Source organism: Mobula birostris, chromosome 8, assembly GCF_030028105.1.
Source record: "Mobula birostris isolate sMobBir1 chromosome 8, sMobBir1.hap1, whole genome shotgun sequence".
In the NCBI taxonomy this organism is placed as follows: Eukaryota; Metazoa; Chordata; class Chondrichthyes; order Myliobatiformes; family Myliobatidae; genus Mobula; species Mobula birostris.
The window spans coordinates 169,247,396-169,262,666 of NC_092377.1; the positions used below are offsets into that span (position 1 = coordinate 169,247,396).

A 15,271-nucleotide genomic window follows, 5' to 3' on the forward strand; every position below is an offset into this window, starting at 1 on the left:
CAAAGTTACTAATGTACTCATTTACATTTTCATCCAGGTCATTTGTATCACAAACAGCAGAGGTCACATTACAGATCCCTGTGGAATACCACTATTCACACAGCTCCAGCTAGAACCACTTCCCTCCGGCCACTACCCTTTGCTTCCTTTGGGCAAGCCAGTTCTAAATACAAACAGCTAATTCACCATGGATCCCGTGCATCTTAATCTTCAGGATGAGCTTTCCTCAAGGGACCTTGTCAAATGCCTTACTAAAATCCGTGGAGACAACATCCACAGTTCTACCATCATCAAACACCCTCATCACTTCATCAAAAAAGTCAATCAAGTTAGAAAGACACATCTTGCCCTGTACAAAACATGCTGGCTCTCCCTAATTCGACCGTGGTTTTCCAAATGCTCATAAATCCCATCCCTAAGAATTCTCTCCAATCTTACCTGCAACTGACATGAGTCTCACCAGTCTATAGTTACAGGATTAACCCTGGTTCCCTCCTTGAACAATGGAACAGCATTAGCTACTCAGCAGACTCTGGACCTGGCCTGTGGCTAGAGAGGACACGATGATACTAGTCTGGGCCCTAGCAATCTCTTCACTTGCCTCTCTCAGTAACCTGGGGTATATCCCATCAGGCCCTGGAAACATCCACGCTAACCGTCTTTCAGAGACCCAACACTACCACCTCCTCATTTCAAAATGCCCTCGGCACTGATTTCCCTATCCTCCACCTCCTTCTCCTTGGTAAGTAGTGATGTAAAGTACTCATTAAGGACCTCACCCACATCTTTGCATTCAAGCAAATGCCCCCCTTTTATCCTCTTGCTCTTGACATATGTATAGATTGCCTTGGGGTTCACCTTAATTGTACTTGCCAAGGACATTTCATGGTCCTGCCTGGCTTTTCTAATTCCCTTCTTGAGTTTTTTTCTGGCTTCTTTATAATCCTCAAGAGCTCTGTTAGATTTTAGTTTCTTAAGCTTTACATTACTTTTCTTTTTCTTCTTGACTGAATTCATCACCTCCCTCTACGTTCAAGGTTCTATTAACACCATGGTGTGATTTGAATGCAAAGAAAAATTTGTTCAGCCAGAGGGTGGTGAATCCGTGGAATTCCTTCTGACTGGAATGGTAGACATAAATCTGAATTTTAAATGGTTAACTACCCTTCTGGATTTTATATTAGGTCTCTCATCAGTATTTCTCATGCAGTAAGTACACCCCAATGGACAGCTGTCTACCTATTGCTTTGGAGATGCCATATTGATGAACCAACACAAGCCAATTTTAGCATGGTAAATCTGCAGGGCACTGATGAAATCTTTAGGCTGAGCAACAGGAGGACTTTCTGTGCCCTAAATCCTTTCTGTAATCAGTGTTCCCTTCCCCACACAGACCTCCAATTATTCCCTGAGCACTGCTTTACTTCCTTGTCCCTGGAACCAGTCCCCATATAAAAGTATTAGAGTATAGAAGATGAGTAGGTTCGAATAGAAGATTGAGGACAACCTAAATATTTGTATCTTGTAACCTTCTTAAAATTTCAAATCATGCACAACTCTGGTATTGTGATCTATTCACATTTAACCATACTTGTCCTCCTAATCTACACCGTCTTCAGGCACCCATTGTGAATAAGATTATAAATGGGGAATTCAGTCCATTGAATCTGCTTCACCATTCAATCAAGGCTGATTTATCCACCCCCTCAACCAATTTCTCCTGTGTTCTCCCTGTAATCTTCGATGCACAAACTAATCAAGAATCTGTGAACCTGGGCTTTAAATATACCCAATCACTTGGTCTCCAAAGCCATCTGTCAAACTGAATTCCACAGATTCACTATAATCTGGGTAAACAAATTTGTCTTTGCTTTCAATTCGCACCTTGATGTTAATAATTGTTATCTCTGTAATCTTCTCCAACGTCTGTTATCTCTAATCTCCCAATGATCATTATCTCTGTAATCTCCGCCAATTACAGTTATCTCTGTAATCTCCTCCAATGACAGTTATCTCTGTAATCTCCCCCAATAACTGCTATCAATGTAATCTCTCCCAATGACTGTTATCTCTGTAATCTCCCACAATGACTGTATCTCTGTAATCTCCCCCAACGACTGTTACCTCTGTAATCTCCCACGATGACTGTTATCTCTGTAATCTCCTCCAATAACTGCTATCAATGTAATCTCCCCCAACGACTGTTATCTCTGTAATCACCCCTGTGACTGTTATCTCTGTAATCTCCCCCCAATGACTGTTATCTCTGTAATCTTCTCCAACGTCTGTTATCTCTGATCTCCCAATGATCATTATCTTTGTAATCTCCCCCAATGACAGTTAGCTCTGTAATCTCCTCCAATGACTGCTATCTCTGTAATCTCCCGCAATGACTGTATCTCTGTAATCTCCTGCAATGACTGTACCTCTGTAATCTCCCCCAACGACTGTTACCTCTGTAATCTCCCATGACTGTTATCTCTGTAATCTCCCACAACGGTTTATCTCTGTAATCTCCCCCAACAACTGTTATCTCTGTAATCTCCTCCAATGATTGTTATCTCTGTAGTCTCCCCCAAGGTCTGTTATCTCTGTAATCCCCCCAATGTCTGTTATCTCTGAAATCTCCCCAATGACTGTATCTCTGTAATCTCCTGCAATGACTGTTATCTCTGTAATGTCCCACAACGATTTATCTCTGTAATCTCCCCCAATGACTGTTATCTCTGTAATCACCCCCATGACTGTTATCTCTGTAATCTCCCCCAATGACTGTTATCTCTGTAATCTCGTCCAACAATTGTTATCTCTGTAATCTCGTGCAGTAGCAGTCATCTCTGTAATATCCTCCAATCTCCCCTCTTCATTTTCTGCTCTCTTCTCTATTTCCTGAATACAATTCCTCCAGCACAGCTTTTCCCTTGACTTCACTCAGTATTGCTCTCTTCAGTAAACCACTTACCCTTGCTTCTTTCTTGCTGTACTTCTTGAATTCTGCCTCCTTTATAATTGTCCTATTATGCTTGCCCTGCCGCCATGATGATTATGTGTTCCTCTGAAGTACGTGTGCTATTTCCTCTGAAGCTGATGTCACCCTGCGTATCGAACATTGAGCACTACTGCACAGTACAGGCCCTTCGGCCCATGATGTTGCGCTGACTCATTCACCTACTCCATAATCAATCTTACCATTTCCTCCTACATAGCCCTTCATCTTTCTTTCACCCATCTGCCTATCTATGAATTTCTTAGCTGCCTCTACCATAACACCAACACGTATCCACCACTCGCTTTGTGTTAAAACCTACCTCTAACATCCTCCCTATAATTTCCTCCAATCACCTTAAAATTTTGTCACCATGTTTAGCCATTTCTGCCATCTCTGGCTGTCCACTCGATCTATGCCTCAGAGCATGGAATCAGTTCCATGTAAAATGTATGCAGTCATCACTATAATTAACGTTTGTGTTTTTTAAGGGAATGCAATGCAAGCTTTTGGCAATGGGACAGATGTGAGTACGTGGAAAACCAGCCTCCCTACCTTGGCGACGTCTCTCGTCAAGACTGAGAAAACAGTTCAGAGCGCTGAACCATCTGACCACATAAAGGAGATCACAACGGCAGATGACGCAAACATTCTCACCGTGTGTCCTGACCTACAGGTACAATACCTTCCCTCCAACCCTGACACCTTCACTTGAGCCAGAACAAAATGCCATAAAGAAGAGCTCAGGCACACCTGTGGTTATTTTACCAGGTTGGTTGCAGTGGGGAATTAGAGGAAGGGAGAGTTGGGTATTCTGTGAGTAAAATCATCCAGGCTAGACTATACTGGTAGTAGATGGTGCATAGAAATAGATAGGATGCTTCACTTCATTATTCTAGAGTTTGCTGGCAAATGCATCACTTATTGCCCATCCAGAACACAAGAGATCCTGCAGATTCTGGAAATCCAGAGCAACACACACCAAGTGCTACAGGAACTCAGCGGGTCAGGCTACATTGATAGAAATGAATAAACAGTCTATGATTCAAGCTGAGATCCTTCGTCAGAACTGGGGAGGAAGGGGAACAAGGGGAAAGAGAACAAGCTGGAAGGTGATAGGTGAAGCCAGGTGGATGGGGGAGAGGGAATTAAGTAAGAAACTGGGAGGCAATAGGAGGAAAAGGTGAAGAGCTGGAGAAGAAGGAATCTGATGGACTATGCCATCTGTTTATTCATTTGCATAGTTGTTGCCTGACCTGGATTTCCCATTTTGTGTATATTACTTACCCAGAGTTGTGCATGAAGAGGTTAGTGTGTTCAATTAATGTGGTTGTATTGTGTGCTCCTACAGTGATGTAAGAGAGGAAACTCCTGGATTTAGGTCTGGCAATGGCAGGACAGGATAAACTGACTGAACATCAAGGGCTGCCTCATTATACCTACACTTGGTCCCTCAAATACCCATTCACATTACATTTTCCTTCTCGATCTTCATGACACCGCAAACAATTCTCATTCAATTACTTATCCAAATCTGGGATTGCAGGAGGCAGGATGGTGAAGAAGGTATTTGACACACTTGCCTTCATTGGTCGGGAGATGAGAACGGGAGTTAGGATACCATGTTACAGCTGTAGAGAATGCTGGTGAGCCCATGCTTGGAAATACTGTTTACAGTTCTGGCTTCCCAGATATAGGAAGGATGTCATAAAGATGAAAAGTGTGCAGAAAGGGTAACCAAGGCTAGAGAACTGGAGGCATTGAATTATAAGCAGAGACTGGATAGGCTGGGAATATTGTCCCTGAGCGAAGGAGACTGAGGGGTAAACTTATAGAGGTTTATAAAATTAGAAGAGGCACAGATAAGGTGGGTGGTCACAGTCTTTCTCTTAGGGTAGGGGACTCTAAAACTAGTGGTCACAGGTTGAAGGTGAGAGGAGAAAGATTTAAAGCAAATCTGAGGGGCAATAGTCCACCTATAGAGAGTGGGTGGCAGGGTGGAGATACATCTGTAAGGCACTTCTTCCCTCCACTGATCCTGGATCTCACTCAACCCCACACACCCGCCTTCTTGCCATATCTTTTGATACCCTGAATGCAGTCTGTGACAGAGCATTCCACAAAATTTGCTACTCTCCGGCTAAAATAAATCCTCCTTACTTCTGTTCTTAAAGGTCATCCCTCAATTTTGAGACTGTGCCCTCTAGTTCTGGATAAACCCACCTTAGGAAACATCCTCTCCACATCCACCTTATCTAGTCCTTTCGATGAGATACCTCCTCATTCTTCTAAATTCCAGTGAATACAGGCCCAAGCCTGCCAAACTCTCCAAATATGTTAACCCCTTCATTTCCAGAATCATCCTCGAGAAACTCCTCTGGCCTCTCTCCAATGATGACACATCCATGCAAAGATCCCATGCTGCTGGATCCGGGAGGGGATGTCGAGAGGGTGGGTCTGGACCTGTGCAAACCCCTACTCACCTAAGATCCATTCATGTACATGCTGTTCCTTTCTACTGAAAGGAACCATCATCATCCTATGGGATGGATAGCCAGAGAGAGAGATGAGGAAGATATGGGGCACAAAACTGTTGATAGCACTCCAAGTGTGGCCTGACCAGCATCTTATAAAGCCTCAGCATTATCTTCTCGCTTCTATATTCTATTCCCCTTGAAGTGAATTCCAACATTGCACTTGCCTTCTTTACCACAGACTCAACCTGTAAACTAACCTTCTGGGAATCTTGCATGAGGACTCCTAAGTCCCTCTGCACTTCTGCTGTTTGAACTTTCTCCCTATTTAGATAATAGTCTGTACTATTGTTCCTTTTACTAAAATGCATTATCATACATTTCCCAACACTGTATTCCATCTTGACAAAGTCAAGACGAAGGGTCTCGGCCTGAAACGTCGACTGCACCTCTTCCTACAGATGCTGCCTGGCCTGCTGCGTTCACCAGCAACTTTGATGTGTGTTGACTGTATTCCATCTGCCACTTTTTGCCCATTCTTCCAATCTGTCTAAGCCCTGCTGCAATCATATTGCTTCCTAGAACTACCTACTCCTCCACCTATCTTCGTATTATCCGCAAACTTTCTCACAAAGCCATTAATTCCATCATCTAAATCACTGACAAACAGTATGAAAAGTAGTGGTCCCAATACTGACCCATGAAGAACACAACTAGAAAAGGTCTCTTTTATTCCCACTTGCTGCCTCCTGCCTGTCAGCCATTCCTCTATCCATGCCAGTACCTTTCCTGTAACGCCATAGGATTTTATCTTGTTAAGCAGTTTCATGTATGGTTCAACGTATCCATGATCTCTTCAGCAACATCTCTCAGGACTCTGGAATGTAGCCCAACTGGTCCAGGTGACATATCCATCTTAAGTCCTTTGCACTTTTACCTTTGTAATAGCAATGGCACTTACTCCTGCTCCCTGACACTCACGGATCTCTGGCACACTGCTAGTGTCTTCCACAGTGAAGACTGATACAAACTATTCATTACGTTCATCTGCCATTTCTTTATCTCCCATTACTACCTCACCAGCATCATTTTCCTGTGGTCTAATATCAACTCTCCCTTCTCTTTCACTCTTTATATAACTGAAAAAAACTTTTGGTATCCTGCTTTATGTTATTGGCTAGTCTGCCCTCATATTTCATCTTTTCCCTTCTTATGGGTTTTTTAGTTGCTTTTTATAGGATTTTAAAAACTTCCCAATCATCCAATTTCCCATTCCCCTTAAATGCCCTTTCCTGGTTTTTCTTGTCAGCCACAGTTGCCTATCCCTGTCATTTGAGAACTTCTTCCTCTGTGGGACATATCTATCATGCAGCTTGTGATCTATTCTCGGAAACTTCAGCCATCTCTGTTCTGCCATCATCCTCAACAGTATCCTCCTCTTATCCACTTGTGCAAGCTCCTCTATCATGCCTCTGTAATTCCCTTTACTCAATTGCGATACCGATATGTGTGACTTAAGCTTCTCCCTCTCAAATTGCAGTATGAATTCAATCTTATTATGATCACTGCCTCCTATGGGTTCCTTTACCTTAAGCTCCCTAAGAAGATCTGGGTTATTATACAACACCCAACCTAAGATAGCCTTTCAAGCACAAACTGCTCTAAAAAGCCATCTCACGTTCAACAAATTCCCTCTCTTGTGATCCGACACCAATCTGATTTTCCCAATCTCCTTGATTATTGAAGTTACCCATTACAATTGTGTCATTACTCTTATTGCATGCCTTTTCCAGCAAACTTTGCAATCTCAACCTTACATCTTGTTTACTATTTGGAGACCTATATATGATTCCCATAATGGTTTTTCTCCCCTTACGGTTTCTTAACTCCACCCACAAAGATTCGACATTGTCTGACTCTATGTCAACTCTTTCTAAAGATGTAATTCCATCTCTTATCAACAGAGCCACACCACTGCCTATGCCTTCCTGCCTGTCCTTTCGATACAAGGTATATCCTTTGATGTTAAGCTCCCAACTAAGGCCTTCTTTCAGCCACAACTCAGTGAGGCCCACAACGTCATACCGACCAATCTCTAATTGCGCCATGAGTTTGTCCACTTTATTCTGAATGCTACGTGCATTTAAATACAGTACCTTCAGTCCTGCATTCTTCGCCCTTATGAATTTTGCTTCCATTGTACAATTTAACTCTTTGCTCTGTCTGCATTTATACCCAAACATTGGCTTGTCCTTTTCTACATTCATCATCTACTTGTAAGCCTGCTGGCTCATCCTCAGCTCTATCATACTGCTTCCCATCCCTGCCAGATTAGTTTAAAACACTCCCAACAGCTCTAGTAAACCTGCCCTCAAGAATATTGGTCTCCCTTGGATTCAAGTGCAACCTGTCCCTTTTGTACAGGTCCCACCTGCCCCAGAAGAGGTCCCAATTATGCAGAAATAGGAATCCCTGCCCCCTGCTCCAATTCTTCAGCCACACATTTACCTGCCACCTCATTCTACTCCTATCCTCACTGTCACGTGGCACAGACAGCAATCCCAAGGTTACTACCTTTGAAGTCCCACTTCTCTGCTTCCTTCCCAACTCCCTATATTCTTTTTTCAGGACTTCCTCCTCTTTTCTACCTTTGTCACTGGTACCAATATGTACCACGACTTGTGGCTGCTCACCCTCCCTTTTCAGGATATTGTGGACATGTTCAGAAAATCATGGATCCTGGCACCTGGGAGGCAAAATAACATCCATGTTTCTTTTTTGTGTCCACAGAATTGCCTTTCTGCCCCCCTCACTATACAGTTCCCTATTACTGCTGCCATTCTCTTCAGTTCCCTGCCCTTCTGAGCCACAGGGCCGGGCTCTACCAGAGGCACAGCCGCTGTCACTTCCCCCAGGTAGTTTCCCCCCAACCCCCCCACAACAGCACTCAAAAAGGAGTACTTATTGTTGAGGGGATGGCCACAGGGGTGCTCTTCACCATCTGATGTTCTCCCTTCCCTCTCCTGACAGTCACCCATTTATCTGTCTCCTGTAGCCCTGGGGTGACTACCTCCCTGTAGCTCCGGTCTATCGCTGCTTCACTTTCCCTAACAAGCCGAAGGTCATCGAGCTGCAGCTCTAGTTCCCTAACATGGTCTCTAAGGAGCTGCATCTCAATGCACCTGGTGCAGATGTAGCCATCGGGGAGGCTGTTAGTCTTCTGGAAATCCTACGTTTGGCACCCAGAACAGAACACTGGCCCTGTGTGACATGCCCTCTATTCTCTCAAGAGTTAAATAAGAAATAAAGTATGAATTTACCTACTTACATTGCCTCTGCTTGTTCTCACCGAAGCCCTGTTGAGTCAAACCTTACCACTCTGCTTCAGGCCTCTCCAATGTCGATCGCTCCCACAATGACCGCTCCACTTGACAGTGCCTCTCTTTTATGGACACTGAGCTTTTAAAGCTCTTAGATGGACTTGCATGAGAACACTTCTTCTACGTCTGCTCCGTACTCCAATCAAGGATTTCCATTGGAAACCTTTCCTGCATTTTAAAGCTCTTCACCAGACTTGTGTTGGAATGCTTCTACCACATCTGCGTTGTGCTCCAAGTCCTGGTTATGCTACCACTGATGTCAAGCAGACAGTCTATGAAAAGTATTGATAATGGCTGGGGTCACCCGTCTTATAAAGACACTGTCCATAAAAAGATAGTGGCAAACCACCTTCCGTAGAGAAATTTGCCAGAAAAATATCATGGTCATGATACCATGATCGGCCATGTCATACTACACAGCACATAATGATAATGAGTGGCGGGGTGGAAGTATATGAAACATGGTGCCAGAGGGAGTTATAGAGGCAGACACAGTTACAATATTTAATAAACATTTAGATAGGTGCATGGATAGGAGAGCTCTTGAGGGATAAAGAATAAACACAAGTAATTTATCTAGTTCAAATCGGCACCTTGGTTAGTAGGGTAAGTTGGACTGAAGGACCTATTCCCATGTGGTATAACTATCAGTCTAGGACTCTGCCACAGCCAATAAAAGACCTTTGAAGAACAGTTGCTGCTGTAGTATGGGTAACATCAGTCAGTGTGTGTGCTACGTGGATCTGTAATATTTGCTTGTCATATATTGGTTCAGGACAACTTACCCGAGTGACTTTGAAAGCATCCCACTGAGTTTTTATTCCAACACCTGAGATGGCAGATGTGGCTTTGCTCTCTTCCTAAGAATAGCATCTCAGATGGAGCATGAGTCCCTCGGTGCCCCATCAGCTTGCCTCCTCATCGAGGCATGAGCAGAGGGTAGAGTCCACAGCCATAGACATTACCCTCAATGGCAGCTTGAGTGTTGAACTGTGATTTGAACTAACAAGGATCACTGCAGTTGCCGTCTGTAAACTCTAAACTCATAAGTACAGGCTTCAGTTCACCAGCGAGATCTATAAATAGGAGGTCTTTGATCTGCTGAATATTGACTGAAACAGTGTCATTGGCTTTTACAAATTCAATTCAGAGAACGGTTTCTGATTCATGTGCCTCAAGGCAAGGAGTGAGACTGAATAAAAATAACGTACAGAAATCATTCTGTGCTGAAAGCCCTTGCATCTTCAGTCCACGCAGGCATATGGCACATTAGACATTCATAAGCTTATCAGTCCTGAGAGGGATCTCGGCCGAAACATCGACTGTACTCTTTTCCATTGATGCTGCCTAGCCTGCTGAGTTCCTCCAGCATTTTGTGTGTGGTGCTCTGGATTTCCAGCATCTGCAGATTTTCTACTGTTCATAATATTCTAATATCCTTCACAGTTGTGAACTAGTCAGTCTGTTGCTTTGGCACAGACTGCTCCAGTGTTGTCTGTGTTTGGAGTATTCCCTGTGACTGCACAGACTGCGTCCGGTTCCAACCCCTCATGACTAAAACATGCAGGGTCTCCATCCAAAAGATTGCTTTGCATGGGTAGGTTAATTTGCCACTGTAAATTGGATCTGGTGTGGAGGTGAATGAAATAATTTCTTTGGAGCTGTTGGGAATGTGGGGAGACCATCATGGGATTCAGTGTGTCAAGGAGGAAGGTAGGAGAATGGGGATGAGAGGGATAATAAATTAACCATGGTGAAATGGCAGAGCAGACTCTGTGAGCTGATTAGCCTAATTCTGCTCCTATGTCTTTTGGTCTTATGGACTCACGGTGTAACTGAGTGCTCGATAGTCAGCAGGGACTTGGTGGAAGGGCCAGTTCTTCATAGTATGTCCCTAAAACCGTAAGTGACAGGAAACTTGGTCAAAGAATGAAGTTCAGGACTAAAATGTTGAAAGATTATTCAGTGTTTTCATTGAGCACTACAGAACAGAAATTGGCCCTTCAGCCCATCTAGTCTGTGATAACCTGTTTTTCTGCCTATATTTATAGAACATAGAACTTACAATGTGCTGAGCTACTAACCAGTCCCAAGGTGAATATAACCCTCCTCTCCCACATGGTCCCATTGCAACCAATGGAAACTTGAAATGCTATACAGAATACCATCAAAGTTTGGATGAACAGCCTTCAGGCGAAGGAAGAGAGTGAACTCTAAACACAAGACATAATGCAGATGCTAGAAATCCAGTACAACACACATGAAATGCTGGAGGAACTCAGCAGGTCAGGCAGCATCTATGGAGGGGAATAAATAGCTGACGTTTCATAGAAACAGAAACATAGAAAGCCTACAGCACAATACAGGCCTTTCGGCCCACAAAGTTGTGCCAAACATGTCCCTACCTTAGAAATTGCTAGGCTTACCTATAGCCCTCTTTTTCTAAGCTCCATGTACCTATCCAGAAGTCTCTTAAAAGACTCTATCGTATCCACCTCCACCACCGTTGCCGGCAGCCCATTCCACACACTCACCACTCTCTGAGTAAAAAACTTTCCCCTGACATCTCCTCTGTACCTACTCCCCAGCACCTTAAACCTGTGTCCTCTTGTGGCAACCATCTCAGCCCTGGGAAAAAGTCTCTGACTATCCACATGATCAATGCCTCTCATCATCTTATACACCTCTATCAGGGCACCTCTCATCCATCCTCCGTTGCTCAAGAAGAAAAGGCCGAGTTCACTCAACCTATTCTCATAAGGCATACTCCCTAATCCAGGCAACATCCTTGTAAGTCTCCTCTGCACCCTTTCCATGGCTTCCACATCCTTCCTGTAGTGAGGCGACCAGAAATGAGCACAGTACTCCAAGTGGGATCTGACCAGGGTCCTATATAGCTGCAACATTACCTCTCGGCTCCTAAATTCAATCCCACAATTGATGAAGGCCAATGCACCGTATGCCTTCTTAACCACAGAGTCAACCTGTGCAACTGCTTTGAGCGTCTTATGCAATCAGACCCCAAGATCCCTCTGATCCTCCACACTGCCAAGAGTCTTACCATTAATACTATATTCTGCCATGATATTTGACCTACCAAAATGAACCACCTCACAGTTATCTGGGTTGAACTCCATCTACCACCTCTCAGCACAGTTTTGCATCCAATCAATGTCCTGCTGTAACCTTTGATATCCCTCCACACTATCCACAACACCTCCAACCTTTGTGTCATCAGCAAAATTACTAACCCATCTCTCCACTTCCTCATCCAGGTCATTTATAAAAATCACGAAGAGTAAGGGTCCCAGAACAGATCCCTGAGGCACACCACTGGTGACCAACCTCCATGCAGAATATGACCCGTCTATAACCACTGTTTGCCTTCTGTGGGCAAGCCAGTTCTGAATCCACAAAGCAATGTTCCCTTGGATCCCATGCCTCCTTACTTTCTCAATAAGCCTTGCAGGGGGTACTTTATCAAATGCCTTGCTGAAATCCATATACACTACATCTACTACTCTTCCTTCATCAATGTATTTACTGACATCCTCAAAAAATTCAATCAGGCTCATAAGGCACGACCTGCTCTTGACAAATCCATGCTGACTATTTCTAACCATATTATACCTCTCCAAATGTTCATAAATCCTGCCTCTCAGGATCTTATCCATCAACCTACCAACTACTGAAGTAAGACTCACTGGTCTATAATTTCCTGGGCTATCTCTACTCCCTTTCTTGAATAAAGGAACAACATCCGCAACCCTCTAATCCTCCGGAACCTCTCCCGTCCTCATTGATGATGCAAAGATCATCGCCAGAGGCTTAGCAATCTCCTTCTTCTCATCCCACTGTAGCCTGAGGCACAACTCATCCGGTCCCAGTGACTTATCCAACTTGATGCTTTCCAAAAGCTCCAGCACATCCTCTTGCTTAATATCTACATGCTCAAGCTTTTCAGTCTGCTGCAAGTCATCCCTACAATCACCAAGATCCTTTTTCATAGTGAATACTTTCCATAGTGTTCATTGAGTACCTCTGCTATTTCCTCTAGTTCCACACTGTACACACTTTTCCACTGTCACACTTGATAGGTCCTATTCTGTCACGTCTTATCCTCTTGCTCTTCACAAGCTTGTAGAATGCTCTGGGGTTTTCCTTAATCCAAGGCCTTCTCATGGCCCCAGGCTAAGACCCTTCCTCAGGGAATGAACTCTAGTGCTGAGAGCCCAAACAGTTAAGGCATGGCCTCAGATGGGTGAAGCAGTAGAGATTGGGGAGAACTAAAGGCCTAATTGAAAGCATGGAGAGTTCTCTGCAGGTTTTAAAGCTGGAGGAGAATACAGGGAAAGTGTTGAGGGTTTTAAAATCAGCTGAGAAGAGAAGGGGCCAGCTTGCCTGTTGTCAAATGTTGGTGTTTGATCATCGCAGGCAGTGGTTTTAACTGACTGATGCCAAGAGACCAAGAGACGCTTGATGAATGAGTCGACAGGCTGTGCTGATGAAATACTGACAAGGATATTTTTTCACTCAATGCTTCATTCAGTTGCCAAACAACAAAATCAACAATGTAATGTTCTTAATACATGCGTCTGGTATACTTGACCAGGCTATCACGTCACCATGTCATTTAGAGGCAAGACTATTAATAAAGATAGGAGTAGAATTCTGCAAACAGTGACTTATTTCAGAGTTAATGTATCTTGTTTACTGAGCCCATACAAAATGCCCCTTAGAATTGGCACTGGAGCCTGTGTTCGAGTGCAGATCTCAGAGTAGAGTGTTCAGAGTGATTACATAGTGTTAAATTATATTTACAAAACATCGATTTACATATCTGTGATTAAATATTTCCTTGAATGAGCTTCAGGAGTTTGAATATGAAATGTCTCAGCTAACGTTCAGCAAACAGTGCTCTCTCTCGTCTGAACTCAGGGCGGTGGCTTCCAGTCCACCTGCAGAGACTGAAGGCCAAAAGTTTAGGTGGACACAACCAGTGTAATTGCTAAGCAGCACTGAGGAGATGCAGGTTCTGTCAGAGAGGTCCTGCTGAGGGAGAGTCACACTGTGGGAGGGGTGGTACTGAGAGAGAGTCACACTGTGGGAGGGGTGGTACTGAGGGTGATGCACTGTGGGAGGGGTGGTACTGAGGGTGATGCACTGTGGGAGGGGTGGTACTGAGGGAGGGTCACACTGTGGGGGGTGGTACTGAGGGAGGGTCACGCTGTGGGGGGTGGTACTGAGAGAGAGTCACACTGTGGGAGGGGTGGTACTGAGGGTGATGCACTGTGGGAGGGGTGGTACTGAGGGAGGGTCACACTGTGGGGGGTGGTACTGAGGGAGGCTCACACTGTGAGAGGGGTGGTACTGAGGGTGATGCACTGTGGAAGGGGTGGTACTGAGGGAGGGTCACACTGTGGGGGGTGGTACTGAGGGAGGGTCACGCTGTGGGGGGTGGTACTGAGAGAGAGTCACACTGTGGGAGGGGTGGTACTGAGGGTGATGCACTGTGGGAGGGGTGGTACTGAGGGAGGGACACACTGTGAGACGGGTGGTACTGAGGGTGATGCACTGTGGGAGGGGTGGTACTGAGGGAGGGTCACACTGTGGGGGATGGTACTGAGGGAGGGTCACACTGTGAGAGGGTGGTACTGAGAGAGAGTCACACTGTGAGAGGGGTGGTACTGAGGGTGATGCACTGTGGGAGGGGTGGTACTGAGGGAGGGTCACACTGTGGAAGGGGTGGTATTGAGGGAGGGTCACACTGTGGGGGGTGGTACTGAGGGAGGGTCACACTGTGGGAGGGTGGTACTGAGAGAGAGTTACACTGTGGGAGGGGTGGGACTGAGGGAGGGACACACTTTGAGACGGGTGGTACTGAGGGTGATGCACTGTGGGAGGGGTGGTACTGAGGGAGGGTCACACTGTGGGGGGGGTGGTACTGAGGGAGGGTCACACTGTGGGAGGGGTGGGACTGAGGGAGAGTCACACTGTGGGAGGGACACACTGTGGGAGGGGTGGTACTGAGGGTGATGCACTGTGGGAGGGGTGGTACTGAGGGAGGGTCACACTGTGGGGGGTGGTACTGAGGGAGGGTCACACTGTGGAAGGGGTGGGACTGAGGGAGAGTCACACTGTGGGAGGGGTGGTACTGAGGGAGGGCCACACTGTGGGAGGGGTGGTACTGAGGGTGATGCACTGTGGGAGGGGTGGTACTGAGGGAGGGTCACACTGTGGGAGGTGTGGTACTGAGGGAGGGTCACACTGAGGGAGGGGTGGTACTGAGGGAGGGTCACACTGTGGGAGGGTGGTACTGAGAGAGAGTCACACTGTGGGAGGTGTGGTATTGAGGGAGGGTCACACTGAGGGAGGGTGGTACTGAGGGAGGGTCACACTGTGGGAGGGGTGGTACCGAGGGAGGGTCACAC

General features: G+C 45.4%; 1 protein-coding gene across 1 annotated transcript in view; it reads left to right on the forward strand.

Annotated features, from left to right (window-relative positions):
• Positions 1-15,271, forward strand: part of gfra2b (GDNF family receptor alpha 2b) — a 485,436-nt gene that overhangs the window by 442,566 nt on the left and 27,599 nt on the right. Inside the window, exon 7 of the mRNA XM_072266823.1 lies at positions 3,478-3,662. Within this exon, the coding sequence (XP_072122924.1) occupies positions 3,478-3,662 (185 nt within the window). The remainder of the gene's footprint in view (positions 1-3,477; positions 3,663-15,271) is intronic.